Source organism: Trachurus trachurus (assembly GCF_905171665.1).
Source record: "Trachurus trachurus genome assembly, chromosome: 6".
Classification (NCBI taxonomy): Eukaryota; Metazoa; Chordata; class Actinopteri; order Carangiformes; family Carangidae; genus Trachurus; species Trachurus trachurus.
This window is the reverse complement of record NC_139897.1, coordinates 26318920-26333533: the sequence shown is the minus strand read 5'-3', so window position 1 is coordinate 26333533 and position 14614 is coordinate 26318920. Positions and strand designations below refer to the sequence as shown.

Sequence of the window (14614 nt, the reverse complement as noted above, 5' to 3'; positions counted from 1 at the left end):
TACTGATTCATGGCTTCAATAATCTAATAATCTATAATCTATATAAATATTTATATAATTTAATGATCTGCTTAAAGGAAAACACTAACTCCATTCTTTCTAACGAAGCATTAATTTGTCTTTTAATCTGATCTGTGTGTGATTGCTAACCTGCTAACTCTGGTGTGGTGGGTTTGTATCTATGTATTTGTGTGTGTGTGTGTGCGTGTCTGTTGTGTGTGTGTGTGTGGGTGTGTGTGTGTGTGTGTGTGTGTGTGTGTGTGTGTGTGTGTGTGTGTGTGTGTGTGTGTGTGTGTGTGTGTGTGTGTGTGTGTGTGTGTGTGTGTGTGTGTGTGTGTGTGTGTTGTGTGTCTGTTGTGTGTGTGCGTGTGTTCTTCTCCTCTGTCTGTGTTGGCTATAGGCTGTAGAGATCCAGCCAGCTGAAAGTGAATCAGATGTGGGGGCAGAGGTACTGATCTGCTGCATGACTTCACACAACCCAACCTGCTGCTACGCACACACACACACACACACACAACTGCACGTGTGTACACAACTGTTCATCACATTGCTCGATTCATGAAACCAGATCGCTGCTTCTTCTTCTTACTGTCTTGAACATGAGCTGCTTGCTTTTGTTTTGTTTTTTTCTCCCATTCATCTGTCACAGCGAAGCATGGCATGATGGTTTTTATGGTTGCATTGCATTCTGGGACATCAGGTCCTCGCACTTAAACACAGGGAACTAATAATAGTGAGGAAGGAAGGACCAAACAAATAAAAGAAGATACAACAAACTCACCATGAGAGAAATTAGGTTAAAAAACAACACACACACAGTCCAGCCTCCCTCTCCGACGCACACTCAAGCTCGTCTTACTCCTTAATTGGATAATTGCGAGTGTTTATGAGCCGATGCTGCATGTTTTATTATGTGAAATGTGGAGAAACTCATTCAATATGCAACATATTCTGCCTCACACACTCACTCACACACAGTTGAAGCACTTTACGCTGAATATGAATGAGACATTGAGCAGCAACATGAGACATTGTGTAGGTTGTTAGTGTAATAACAGCTGCTGTAGAAATTTTGTATTCATGAATTTAGTCGCCATTAGCTACTATACTAGAATACAACTGACACCTAAATATGGCACACAACAACCAACACAACACAAAACTAAAGCATACAATAACCCTATAATTTAATTTCTTACGCAAGCTGCTCAGTGAACACAATGGAGGTGAACGGTACAGGTCCCTGTTCACCTCCATTGCGGATCTCAAAACAACATGCACAGATAATTAAAGGTAATGAACCTACTGCTATGACTATAGGGATTATGGCGATAGGCGAATTTGCCAAAATGTTGAACTATCCCTTTAATAAATACAAAAGAAAACCTTTATTTAGTAAGTCACAAAGATAAAGAGAGATAAAAAATAAAAAAAAGTAGGATGACATACCACTTCTTACATTGTTATAAACAAAAAAAATTATAATATTCATATGTTAATACTCAACATTCAAAGCATATTGATGTTTTTGGAACACAACAAAAGGAAAAAGGAAACCATCACTCGATATTTCACTGTCCTTTCTTTTACAATAGAAAAGCATAATGACCTTCTGATGCCCTCTGTGTATTTCATTCACTTGTTCACACAGAGACGTTGCTGCTCTTTATAAAACGAGCTCATGCTAAATCTACATTATATCTCGTTCATGAGACTCGTGTTGAGTCGCAGAGAAAATTACATAACGCTCTCTTTGCCCTTTGACCTCTCGTTCCCAGTCCACAGCTGAGTTTCTCCTGTACGACCGCTGCTCACTTCACAATTCACACACACACACACACATTCTTGTGCAGGCGAAGCACACAACCATATACCATGTTCACACACACACACAGAGAGACACACTCATGGCAGGGTTCAAGACCCACCTGAAGTGGTTGTCAGTGTTGTTTGGCGTCATGGCTGCCTCCCAGCTGTTTCTTTCTGCTGGCCTTTCTCCTGTGATTCCTGCAGAGCGCTGGACGACTTTGATGCCTGAGTCCAGAGGAAAACACTGTTACGCAACGGAGCAAAGGAGCAAATCAGACACGACCCCGCTGCTTTCTCACGAAAGACATTCAGACTTCAGGGCCGACTACTAGAGATGCAGAGAAAATGTGAAATAGTTTAACGTGCATGCAGCGTAAAACCTAGAATCACAGAGCATCCGACACTTAATCCTCCTGTTGTCCTGCTGGGTCAAGGAAGGAAGGACGAAGGGAAAGAAAGAAGGAAGGAAGGACGAAGGGAAAGAAGGAAGGAAGGACAAAAGGAAAGATGGGAGGAAAGAAGGGAGGGAAAAGGGAAGGAAAGATAGATGGAGGAAGGAAACAGATTGGGTCAATTAGGTCAAAAAGGAAGGATGAAGTAAGAAGGAAGGAAGGAAGGAAGGAAGGAAGGAAGGAGGGAGGGAGGGAGGGAGGGGAAAAAGGATTGTGGAGAGAAGGAAGGGACAAAGGAAGGAAAGAAAGATGGAGGGAGGGAGGGAACAGATTGGTTCAAGGAAGAAAGAAGGGAGGGAAGAAGGAAGGGGAAAAGGAAGGAAAGAAGGAGGGAGGGAACAGATGAGGTCAATTGGGTGAAAAAAGGAAGGAAGAAGTAAGGACGAAGGGAAGGAAGGAAGGAAGGGAAAAGGGGTCGTGGAAAGAAGGAAGGAGGGAACAGATGAGGTCAAATGGGTCAAAAAAGGAAGGAAGAAGTAAGGAAGGAAGGAAGGGATCGTGGAAAGTAGGAAGGGAAAAAGGAAGGAAAGAAAGATGGAGAGAGGGAACAGATTGGTTCAAGGAAGGAAGAAGGGAGGACGAAGGGAAAGAAGGAAGGGGAAAAGGATTGTGGAAAGAAGGAAGGAGGGAACAGATGAGGTCAAATGGGTCAAAAAAGGAAGGAAGAAGAGTAAGGACGCAGGGAAGGATGGAGGAAGGATGGAGGAAGGGAACAGAACAACAGGAAGATTAAATAAAGAAGGAAAAAAACAAACATTTGTTTCTAAAGTCGTGAATAAAAATGTTGTGTTTCCTTTTCTTTCTGCAGATTCCGCACATGGAGCTGAGCAAGTACCAGACGTTGCCGGGGAAACGGAGCAAGAAGAGCGAGATGCGGGTGGAGCTGAACGGAGACGGAGACGGAGAGTATCTATCTCCCGTCCAGCTCTCCCCCGTCCTCGGCAGCGAGCAGCCGTACAGACTCAGTGAGTTCAGTTTCTGCTTCGCCGACCGCCAGAGCTCTGACTCGATTAGCACGTCTGTTCTCTGTGTGGAAGGAGGAAGTCTCTGTACTTTCTCTTTCTGTAATGAACAGTTTGAGAGTTAGATAACGACGACGATGTGAACAAAACCCACACTTCTAAAGCCCAGTAATAACTATTTATATATTGTAGGTGTGAAAAACAACAGGTTGTGTTTTTATATAGATGTTTATGTGGCAGGTTTTGCAGGCGGGAGCAGAGACTCTCTCTGGGTTTTATCAGAGGCCTGAACTACGAAGCAAGTTTAACAAATCCAGGATAACTCCTAATTATCTGGATTAACTGAACCTGAACATTGAATCACTGTTCAATTAAAATGAAGCCAAGATAGAGACCATATATTTAAAATGAAGCTAATATAGTAACCATTTATTTAGCTAGTGTGATAAACTCTACATGAGACCTGAAAGAGCAAAGCAGTTCCACTAATTTATATAAATGTATTGATAATTGTTTGGTCGTAAAGTCTTTTATCCCTGTTGGGATCCTGTAGGAACGATTCTTCTGTGTTTCCAGTGATCTGACTGGTTGGTAGTTTGGCTTTTAACACATTTGGATCTGAGATGAGGAGTTCATCAATCAATCAATCAATCAATGAGGCTTTAGTTGTAAAGCACTTTTAATGCCCGTGGCAGCTCAAAGTGATTCACATGATAAAAACAATGAACATAGGGGACACATATAAGGATACAGATAAATAACATTCACATACACACACGCATTCACAAGAAATTTAAAACACTGGAATTTAGAGGCATCGAGGAAACGCTATCAATCATTTGCAATGGGGAAAACACTAGAGAGTAAATAAAATGAGATAAAATAGATAGGTAGTATAATGGGATTAAATTAAAATAAGAATGAATGGAATAAAACAGGTAAAGTAAAATAGATAAATATGTATAATGTATAGATAGATCAAGGGGATAGAGAGATACTGCAATGAAGACAATAAATAGTTTTATAAGAATAAAAATAGTAAAATTCAGTTAAAAGCCAAGCTAAAAAGGTAGCTCTTCAGTTTGATTTTAAAAATGTCCATTCACTGCTCTCCTCACGTCTTCGGGCAGGCGTGAGCCAATCACATGACTACAAAATCCAACAGTTAAACCTGAAGTTATCCCGACAACCTTAAATCCTGCTTCGTAGCACAGAGCTCTGGAGTCGCTCTGCCTCACTCAGAGATCCTGTCTAGCGGCCGATGGGGAGCGTGCCTATGTTCCCTCAGCCCTATGTTCCCACTGGACTCTCTCTATCTATCTGGACTCTATCTATCTGGCCTGTCTAGCCTCTACCTAGTCTTTTTACTAAACTTAACCAACTCCTTTCTTCATTGCCTAAACCCAACCAATGGTGGGACCAAAGGGCTGTGGGAACATAGGGCTGAGGGAACTGAACATAGGAATGACCCCGGCCGATGTGAAGCCGACATCCTGGTGTCGGTCATCTCTTCTACTTCTTGGCAAGAAAAAAACATACGAGTGCATGAAATCCTAATAATGCTGGTTTTTTTAACGATGGGAGAGAACAGATCTTTTAATGCAGGAAGAACTAATGAGCTGAATAACTCTTTGTCAAACTAACTGTGCTCCGTCTGCCTCCTTCCTTCTCCCCCTCTGCTTGTCGCTGCTGTCGGATCGCTCTTTCTCTCTGTTTGTGCTCTGGCTGCAGTTCGCTGCAGGAGCGCCAGTGCTCCGGCTTTAGGTACTGTATACGCTCAAACAAGAAAATGCAAATGTCAACACTGCAAAATGCGAGTCGACTCAATAGGCTAATGTATGTTGTTGCTCTGACTTTGAAGTCATACAAACTTCCAACCGAAAGGGGGGTAGGAAGAAAAAAACAGAAAAAGAAAGAAAGAAAGAAAGAGAAAGCACCACATCTGTTATATCTCCTGAACAAAACCAGATTGTCCCAGTCACGGTCGGACGTCAGAGGTGAGGAAGTGCTTTTCAGTGGAGGATCAGGGACCTCTAAAGCCAGGATTATTAGGACTCCTTCATGAGTCAGAGAGCTGTCGAAGATAATGCTCAGCTCTCTCACATCAGCGTTCACCGAAAGTAACACACACACACACATAGCCTACACACACACACTCTTAGAGCTAATAGGCATATAAGCACACAGCCACTCGTGTATCTGCCAACGCAGAGCCGAGAGCTTAGAGCAGCAGGGTAATCAGAGCTGTGAGAGTGCAGGCTTAAGGATGTGTGCAGTTCAACCAGCGCAGACATCCCACAGTAAATAAACAAGGATGCAACCTGACACCGACACAACCACTTCTTCTTCTTCCTCCTCACCCCCTCACCCCCTCACCCGCAGCCTCCCCTTTGCTCTCACTGACAGTCTAAAGCAGGACGGGAGCGAGTCGAGCAAGTGCTCAGAGCAAACAGGAAAAAAACATGAAAAACTCCCACATCCAGTTAGCAACACAGTGTGAGAATACTTTCTCAGGATGTTGCAGGTTAAGGAAGCTTAAAGGGATAGTTTAACATTTTGGCAAATTGGCCCATTGCCGTCTGGTCAGACCTGGAAGACCCAAGCGTATCGTGAGGGTCTGCTGGGAACGTCTGGCAGAATCCCCTGTCAGGGAGGTCTTCAACTCCCACCTCCGGGAGAGCTTTGACCAGATTCCGAGGGAGGTCGGAGACATTGAGTCCGAATGGACCATGTTCTCCACTTCCATTGTTGACGCGGCCATCCGGAGTTGCGGCCGTAAGGTCTCCGGCGCCTGTCGCGGCGGCAATCCCCGAACCCGGTGGTGGAGCCCGGAAGTAAGGGATGCCGTCAAGCTGAAGAAGGAGTCCTACCGAGCCTGGCTAGCTCGGGGGACCCCCGAGGCAGCTGACGGGTACCGGCAGGCCAAGCGGACGGCGGCCCGGGCGGTCGCGGAAGCAAAAACTCGGGTCTGGGAAAAGTTCGGGGAGGCCATGGAGGAGGACTACCGGTCGGCCTCGAGGAAATTCTGGCAAACCATCCGGCGCCTCAGGAAGGGGAAGCAGTGCTCCGCCAACACTGTTTACAGTGGAGGAGGGGAGCTGTTGACCTCGACTGGGGATATCGTCGGGCGGTGGAAGGAATACTTCGAGGATCTCCTCAATCCCACTGACACGCCTTCCGTCGAGGAAGCAGAGGCTGAGGATTCAGAGGTTGATTCATTCATCACCCAAGCTGAAGTCACTGAGGTAGTCAGGAAGCTCCTCAGTGGCAAGGCACCGGGGGTGGATGAGATCCGCCCTGAGTACCTCAAGTCTCTGGATGTTGCGGGGCTGTCGTGGCTGACACGCCTCTGCAGCATCGCGTGGCAGTCGGGGACAGTGCCTCTGGACTGGCAGACCGGGGTGGTGGTCCCTCTCTTCAAAAAGGGGGACCGGAGGGTGTGTTCCAACTACCGGGGGATCACACTCCTCAGCCTCCCGGGGAAAGTCTATTCCAGGGTGCTGGAGAGGAGAATTCGGCCGATAGTCGAACCTCGGATTCAGGAGGAACAATGCGGTTTTCGCCCTGGCCGTGGAACGCTGGACCAGCTCTACACCCTCCGCAGGGTGCTCGAGGGCGCATGGGAGTTTGCCCAACCAGTCCACATGTGTTTTGTGGATCTGGAGAAGGCTTTCGACCGTGTCCCACGTGGCATCCTGTGGGAGGTGCTCCGAGAGTATGGGATCGGAGGCCCTCTGCTGAGGGCTGTACGGTCCCTGTATGACCGGAGCAGGAGCTTGGTTCGCATGGCCGGCAGTAAGTCAGACCTGTTCCCGGTGCGTGTTGGACTCGGGCAGGGCTGCCCTTTGTCACCGGTTCTGTTCATTATCTTTATGGACAGAATTTCTAGGCGCAGCCAAGTGCCGGAGGGGGTACGGTTCGGGAGCCACTTGATCTCATCTCTGCTTTTTGCAGATGATGTGGTCTTGTTGGCTCCCTCGAGCCAGGACCTTCAGCATGCACTGGGGCGGTTTGCAGCCGAGTGTGAAGCAGCTGGGATGAGAATCAGCACCTCTAAGTCCGAGGCCATGGTTCTCGACCGGAAAAAGGTGGCTTGCACCCTCCAGGTCGGGGGAGAGTTCCTGCCTCAGGTGGAGGAGTTTAAGTATCTTGGGGTCTTGTTCACGAGTGAGGGGAGAACGGAGCGCGAGATCGACAGGCGGATCGGTGCGGCGGCCGCAGTAATGCGGTCATTGTATCGGTCCGTCGTGGTGAAGAAGGAGCTGAGCCGAAAGGCAAAGCTCTCGATTTACCGGTCGATCTACGTTCCCACCCTCACCTATGGTTATGAACTCTGGGTCATGACCGAAAGGACAGGATCCCGGATACAAGCGGCCGAAATGAGTTTCCTCCGCAGGGTGGCGGGGCGCTCCCTTAGAGATAGGGTGAGGAGCTCTATCACCCGGGAGGAGCTCGGAGTAGAGCCGCTGCTCCTCCACATCGAGAGGAGTCAGCTGAGGTGGCTCGGGCACCTGTATAGGATGCCCCCTGGACGCCTCCCTCGTGAGGTGTTCCGGGCATGTCCTACCGGGAGGAGGCCCCGCGGAAGACCCAGGACACGCTGGGGTGACTACGTCACTCGGCTGGCCTGGGAACGCCTTGGGGTCCCCCCGGAAGAGCTGGAGGAAGTGTCCGGGGAGAGGGAAGTCTGGGGATCCCTGCTCCGACTGCTGCCCCCGCGACCCGGACTCGGATAATGCGGCGGACAATGGATGGATGGATGGGTGGATGGATGGCCCATTGCCGTAATCCCTATAGTCATAGCAGTAGGTTCGTTACCTTTAATTGTCGGTGCAAGCTATTTTTAGAACGGCGGAGCAGAGCCGTGAGCTGCTCAGAGCTACACTATAGAGGCTAATGGGATTTCTTGGTTTCCCTCATCAAACTCATCAAATACACAATCCAACAAAACAACTCCGTCTCGTAACGTCCTGTTATTATCTCATAGCGTGGTGAATGTGCAGGTCACAACTTGTCCACAACAGCGTTTTGGAGTTGTTGGATTGTGTATTTGATGAGTTTGATGAGGGAAACCAAGAAATCCCATGAGCCTCCGTAGTGTAGCTCTGAGCAGCTCGCGGCTCTGCTCCACCGATCTAAAATTAGCTTGCACCGACAATTAAAGGTAACAAACCTACTGCTATGACTATAGGGATTATGGCAATGGGCCAATTTGCCAAAATGTTGAACTATTCCTTTGAATAAAAATGAAAAACAATCAAACCTAGCACCCAAACCTCCACCTCTGGCTGTGAGACAATCTCTAGGTCGTCCCTTGACCTCTAACACCAGCTTCAGGGCTAACAAGGCGTCACCCACACCTCCTTCCAGTATCTGTAAAGTAAATATCAGCCTCATGTAAACAAGCTGACTGCACCTTGTCTGAGTTTTTCTGGGAAACTGCCTGGGGCTCGTAGGTTTTTTTTGCATGCTGCTGCTTTACATATTTAACATGTATAGGCTACATTACATGTATTTATTTTGGAGATAGAGAGCGGTGTGTGACTAATGCTGGCTATTGATTTCTTTCTGCTTGCTTTCTTTATTTCTTCTCACTCCACTAACCTCCTCTGCCTCAGGATCTCCTGGAAAACATGACCTCTATGATGTTGGTGGGTATTTCGTCTTAACACCCCAGAGTGTAGCTCAATTTCCCGCTGTTGGGGTTACTTGCACCTGTGTAACGACTTTAAAGGTCCCATATTGTATCGTTTTTCCATGTCTTTTTTTATTTATAAAGCAGCTCTAGGTTCTTTATTAATACTGTGACAGCCTGTATACAGAAACTGAGTCTTTAAAACCGGCCGTCAGCACTTCCTGTGACTTTATGATGTCACAACAAAGCAGTTACCAAGCCCCGCCCACATGGACCCACCATCCATCCATCCATCTAACACTTATAAGATTTGGTTTCTTTGAGTATTTCAACTGAAATCTGGTCTATATTTATTGGCTAACTCAGAAAACAGTCAGCCAATCAGGAGAGGGGCTTGTTGGAGCCTCCTCTATTCTGATTGGCTGACACCAACTAGAGCTCCAGAGAAAAGCCTTAGGGATGATTTTTGGTTCCTAAAGCCACAACACTTAATATAAAACACAGAAATGTAGAATATTTTACCTAATTTGTCATTTTTTATACAACATTTTGTAGAAGAATTAATCAAATTTGATCACATAGACCAAAATTGTCCGTTTGACAAATTCTGACACTGCTCAGTGTTACATTTACATCCATTAGAAAGCAGCAGCCCAAAGGTGATGCTTTGTGTATTTGGGTATTACAGTTTGACAAACGTGCAGTAATGGGAGTTACTGCTCTGGTGCATTGTAGTTAACCATGAAATATATAGTGCTTTAGTTTAGATAAATTGTTTAAACTCGGAGGTGGTTCGTGTATTTGTTCCATACCAAGTTAAAAAACAAACAGATTTTCCTCTAGATCTCAACGTTCCCGTGTGTTTTCCACCGACAGGGCCTCCAGAGAAGCTGGAGGAGAGCGTCCTCTCAGACCAGTCCCCTCTGTCCTCGGGGGTGGACTCTGGACAACAGTCCCCCGTCTCACCAGAGAACAGGAAAACTCACAGAGGCATCAAGAAACTCTGGGGGAAGTAAGTTTTGAAGATGCACAGCACTTTGACATGAATATTTTAATATCTTTCATGTGAACATTTATACGCTGCCTGTCCAAAAAAAAAAAAAAAAAGTCACCACTAAGCTAATAGGTCAGAGCCTCCCATTGGATAATTACTGCATGGATGATTATGTTTCAGCTGGCAACAACTTATTGAACTGATGATGTCAGTAGCTTCTCATTTCCTAAACAAACATGTTGGAAGACACATCCTGTGGTCGTGGAAAAGATGTTAATCTGTTTCAGAAGGGTCAAATTATTGGCATCAAGCAAATAAAACACCTAAGGAGATTACTGAGACTACAAAAATTGGGTTAAAAACTGTCCAACGCATTATTAAAAACTGGAAGGAGAGCGGGGAACCATGTGACCATACAATCCAGACCTTAACCCCATTGCAAAAGCTTATTGAAACGATGCCACAGCAAATGCATTCTGTAATTAAAGCTAAAGGCGGCACAATTTATGTTATATGATTATAACTGACACCTTCAGGTACTGATGAGTCTTTCTTTCTGTTCGCTCCTCCAGGATCCGTCGCAGCCAGTCGGGGAGTCCTGTCCAGATCCACGATCCAGAGCTGGGAGAGTTCAAGAGAGGAGGCTTCAGAGCCACAGCTGGACCACGACTGTCCCGTCCAGGGAACACACGGTACACAGACGCACAAATACACCAACACATACTTATTAGGGGTGGGAGAAAAAATCGATTAACATAAGTATCGCAATCTTTTTTTTTGACGATTTTTTAGTCTTTTTTTTTTTCTTTTTTTTTAATCGATCTAAGCATTGTTCGCCTTTTTTACATACAGAGAGTCCAGGTTTTGAAAAGGGTTTAAGTTCACTTTATAATGGAGTATGTTAATAGGCTCCTACAGTATTTGTGTGCAGATAAATGTTAAAATGCAGCAGTTTACCTCAGTCTATATCTCATTTTGTCAGAAAGGTTTCAGAAGCCTGTTTTTTCTATACTCTTTTATTTTTGCCTCTTTTATGCAGTCAAGGCTTTTGAAAAGAGAGTAAACATATATATTGCTGCTGAATAAATCTTAAAAACTGACTTACAGTAACATGTGATGTGTATTTTTTGGGAAAATATGGTTCCTGGAATAGTCTGTAGACAAACATAATCATTAAACTGTTTCACTGGTGTTAAAAATGCAGACTAAAAATTGAGAAAATCGGCAATATCATAGAATCGCAATTTAAATCGAATCGGCATCCAAAAAATCGTAGAAGAATCGAATCGGGAGAAAAGCATATCGTCCCAGCCCTAATACTTTTAATTGGGAGATATGAAAAATTCCTGTTTAGATCCCCACACTGTAATGTTTCTCTTTGGCGTTTCCTCTCAGAGACCTGAAGATGCCTTTTTCCAAGTGGAGCACAGACCAGGTGTGCGACTGGCTCGAGGACATCGGGCTCGGTCAGTACAACGTCCTCGCTCGCCACTGGGTCTCCAGCGGTCAGACTCTACTGTCGGCCTCGCCACAAGACCTGGAGAAGGTACAAACACCTAACAGCACATCACTGAAGCTCACATCCTAATGATCTCTTCAACCCCGTCACCTTCTCTCTCATCATGGAGCTTTAAATGACGGATAACTCCATGATAACAATCTGAAAGTGTCGATGAGAGGATTAAATCGGTCGTTTCTCTGTGTCTCCACAGGAGATGGCCATGAAGAATTCGCTCCACAGGAAGAAGCTCCAGTTGGCCATCAAGACGTTCAGCAGCAAACAGCAGGAGAAGTCTGCAGAGCTCGACTACGTCTGGGTCACTCGTACGTAATCAAACTGAAAGACACTAAAACTTTAACCTGAATTTAAAGGGATAGTTCAACATTTTGTCAAATTGGCCCATTGCCATAATCCCTATAGTCATAGCAGTAGGTTTGTTACTTTTAATTGTCGGTGCAAGCTATTTTTAGAACGGCGGAGCAGAGCCGTGAGCTGCTCAGAGCTACGCTACGGAGGCTAATGGGATTTCTTGGTTTCCCTCATCAAACTCATCAAATACACAATCCAACAACTCCAAAACGCTCTGGTGGACAAGTTGTGACCTGCACATTCACCACACTATGAGATAATAACAGAACGTTACCAGACAGAGTTATTTTAGAGGTAAATGCAGAGACTGCTTGCTGAAAAACTGCTCCCAACAGAAACGTGCATCAGCGGTTTTGCATGAATTTACCTCTAAAACAACTCAGTCTCGTTATGTTACGTTATTATCTCATAGTGTGGTGAATGTGCAGGTCACAACTTGTCCACCAGAGCATTTTGGAGTTGTTGGATTGTGTATTTGAAGAAATCCCATAAGCCTCCGTAGCGTAGCTCTAAGCAGCTCGCGGCTCTGCTGCGCCGTTCTAAAAATAGCTTGCACCGACAATTAAAGGTAACGAACCTACTCCTAAAACTATATTTGCCAAAATACTGAACTATCCCTTTAAGCTGAGATGTTTCATGCTGCAGGTTGGCTCGACGACATCGGACTCCCTCAGTACAAAGATCAGTTTAATGAGGGACGAGTGGACGGACAGATGCTGCAGTACCTCACTGTGGTGAGTTTTGTAGAGAATAACATGAAGGTTCAACAGGTGAGAAGTTGAATGTTCATCTGACTGTTTTCTTTCTTCTCTCGGCATCAGAACGACTTGTTATTCCTGAAAGTGACGAGTCAGCTCCACCACCTCAGCATCAAGTGCGCCATTCACGTTCTCCACGTCAACAAGTTTAACCCCAACTGCCTCAAACGCAGGCCGAGCACCGAGGTGAGTGGTTTTCTTATTGGTTCTTCCAGTGTTGATCCTTAAAGGGTGAAAATGTCACCAGAGTAACATCTTATCTTAAGTGCAATTCTATGTATCTTTTATTTTACTTTAGCCTTTTATTATTATGATTCCTATGTAAAGCAACTTGCACCGACTGAACAACGATCATGTCTCAGATGCCAATGCTCATATGTTTTATATTTTATTCTATGCCTGCAGCACTACTGTATGTGCCCGAGACAAATAAGGACAATACAATTTATTTGATTTGACTTTTCTTTCTTTTTTTTACTTCATTACCTTGTGTTTCTTATGCAGAACCAGTTCAGCCCCAGCGAGGTGGTCCAGTGGTCCAACCACAGAGTCATGGAGTGGCTGAGATCAGCGGACCTGGCGGAGTACGCACCCAACCTGAGGGGCAGCGGCGTGCACGGGGGGCTGATAGTGAGTCCACACAATATAACACAAAATAAACAGACAAGACGTTTTGTTTAAGAAAAAAAAAAAAAAACGTAGGTCATTCTCACACTTGATCGAGAGCACTGAAAGTTGCATTGTTGCATTTATCACTTGCTTCGGTTTTACTTTCACACTGACATTTCTGAAGCGCACACCAAACTTTCTTAATAACTTCACGCAGTTGAAAGGGGAGCTCGTCAATTGGACAAAGTGGAAAAACCTGGAAAAACAAACAGCAAACATGAAGCAGCATGTTAAAGGGGACATATTGTATTGTAAATATCACTTTTTGAAGGCTCTTTTACATATAATTGGGTGTTTGTCCTGCCCTCTGGCCCCCAAAATGTGAGAATTGACCAAAAAATCTGTAATTTTCAGGCTCCATAAATTGAAATCCATGTGGTTTTATGAGCTGTTCCCTCAGTTGTCTTCCAGTGAATGTCATTAGTTTTTGAATTTGCATAACCCCAACCCTACCTGGGACTGGTAGAAGGGGTAGGGTGGGGAAAACAGTGGTTCATTTGCATTTAAAGGGACAGGCACTGAAACCGGCCGTTCTGAACAGGGCTGTTTTGAGCGGATGAAAAGAGCTGTGATGTTGTCTTGTCTTGTCTTTAAGACACCTGGGAAACTATTTTAATTTGTATAAAAGGGGCATAATGTGTCTCCTTTAAGTTAGCTGTTCTGTTTCATATTCGGTCAACACGCCACCGTATGTGTCCCTCTCTCCATACGGTAGCATGTTGACCGTCATCCACATTTACCTCTGTAATTATCTGCTTTTGTGATTGTGTTTGTTCTGTTTTTTAATTTATCAAATGCACACGGCTCAGCAACTTTTCAACATGACCATTAGGTCAGGCAGCGAGGCGGAGAGCATTTCACTCTTACAATGAGAATATGAACGGAAAAAACAGCACCGGATCATTAATGGACTACGAGGTGTTGGTGTTGTTAACGTTACAGTGGATTGTGACAGTTCTGCATATAAACCACACCAGGGTTCAGCGAACTGAGACCCACGTTTTCAGACGGACCAGATGTCCACCCAAACAAATAAACAAACTCTGGTCAGCTCTGGTGTGAAAGCGACCTCAGAGTCATCCCTCTTCTCTTCTCTCTGTCCCGTAGATGCTGGAGCCTCGGTTCAACTCGGACACGCTGGCCATGATCCTGAACATCCCTCCTCAGAAAACGCTGCTGCGACGCCACCTGACCACCAACTTCAACAGCCTGGTGGGCGCACAGGCCCAGCAGGAGAAGAGGGAGTACATGGAGGCGGCGGGCTACACCCCACTCAGCATCACAGCTAAAGTTAAGGTGAGAAAATATAAACACACACACACACACACACCTGTCCTCTCACCCCCCACTGCATGTGTGTGAGAGAAAACACCTCAATCCGCGGTGAGACCTCCCTGCGTCAGCTCGGTTTTAAGCCGTGAGCCCCTCTGTGTTTTTAAGCCTGTGGGAGCAGAGTAAACCCAGG

At 45.5% G+C, this 14614-nt stretch overlaps 1 protein-coding gene across 3 annotated transcripts in view; it reads left to right on the top strand.

Annotated features, from left to right (window-relative positions):
- Positions 1-14614, top strand: part of ppfibp2b (PPFIA binding protein 2b) — a 95360-nt gene that overhangs the window by 78211 nt on the left and 2535 nt on the right. For all 3 annotated transcript variants that reach the window (XM_083973207.1, XM_083973208.1, XM_083973209.1), the window contains 9 exons: positions 3070-3226; positions 9735-9870; positions 10425-10544; positions 11248-11398; positions 11565-11676; positions 12368-12456; positions 12544-12666; positions 12985-13110; positions 14257-14445. In XM_083973207.1, coding sequence (XP_083829333.1) covers positions 3070-3226; positions 9735-9870; positions 10425-10544; positions 11248-11398; positions 11565-11676; positions 12368-12456; positions 12544-12666; positions 12985-13110; positions 14257-14445 — 1203 coding nt within the window. The remainder of the gene's footprint in view (positions 1-3069; positions 3227-9734; positions 9871-10424; positions 10545-11247; positions 11399-11564; positions 11677-12367; positions 12457-12543; positions 12667-12984; positions 13111-14256; positions 14446-14614) is intronic.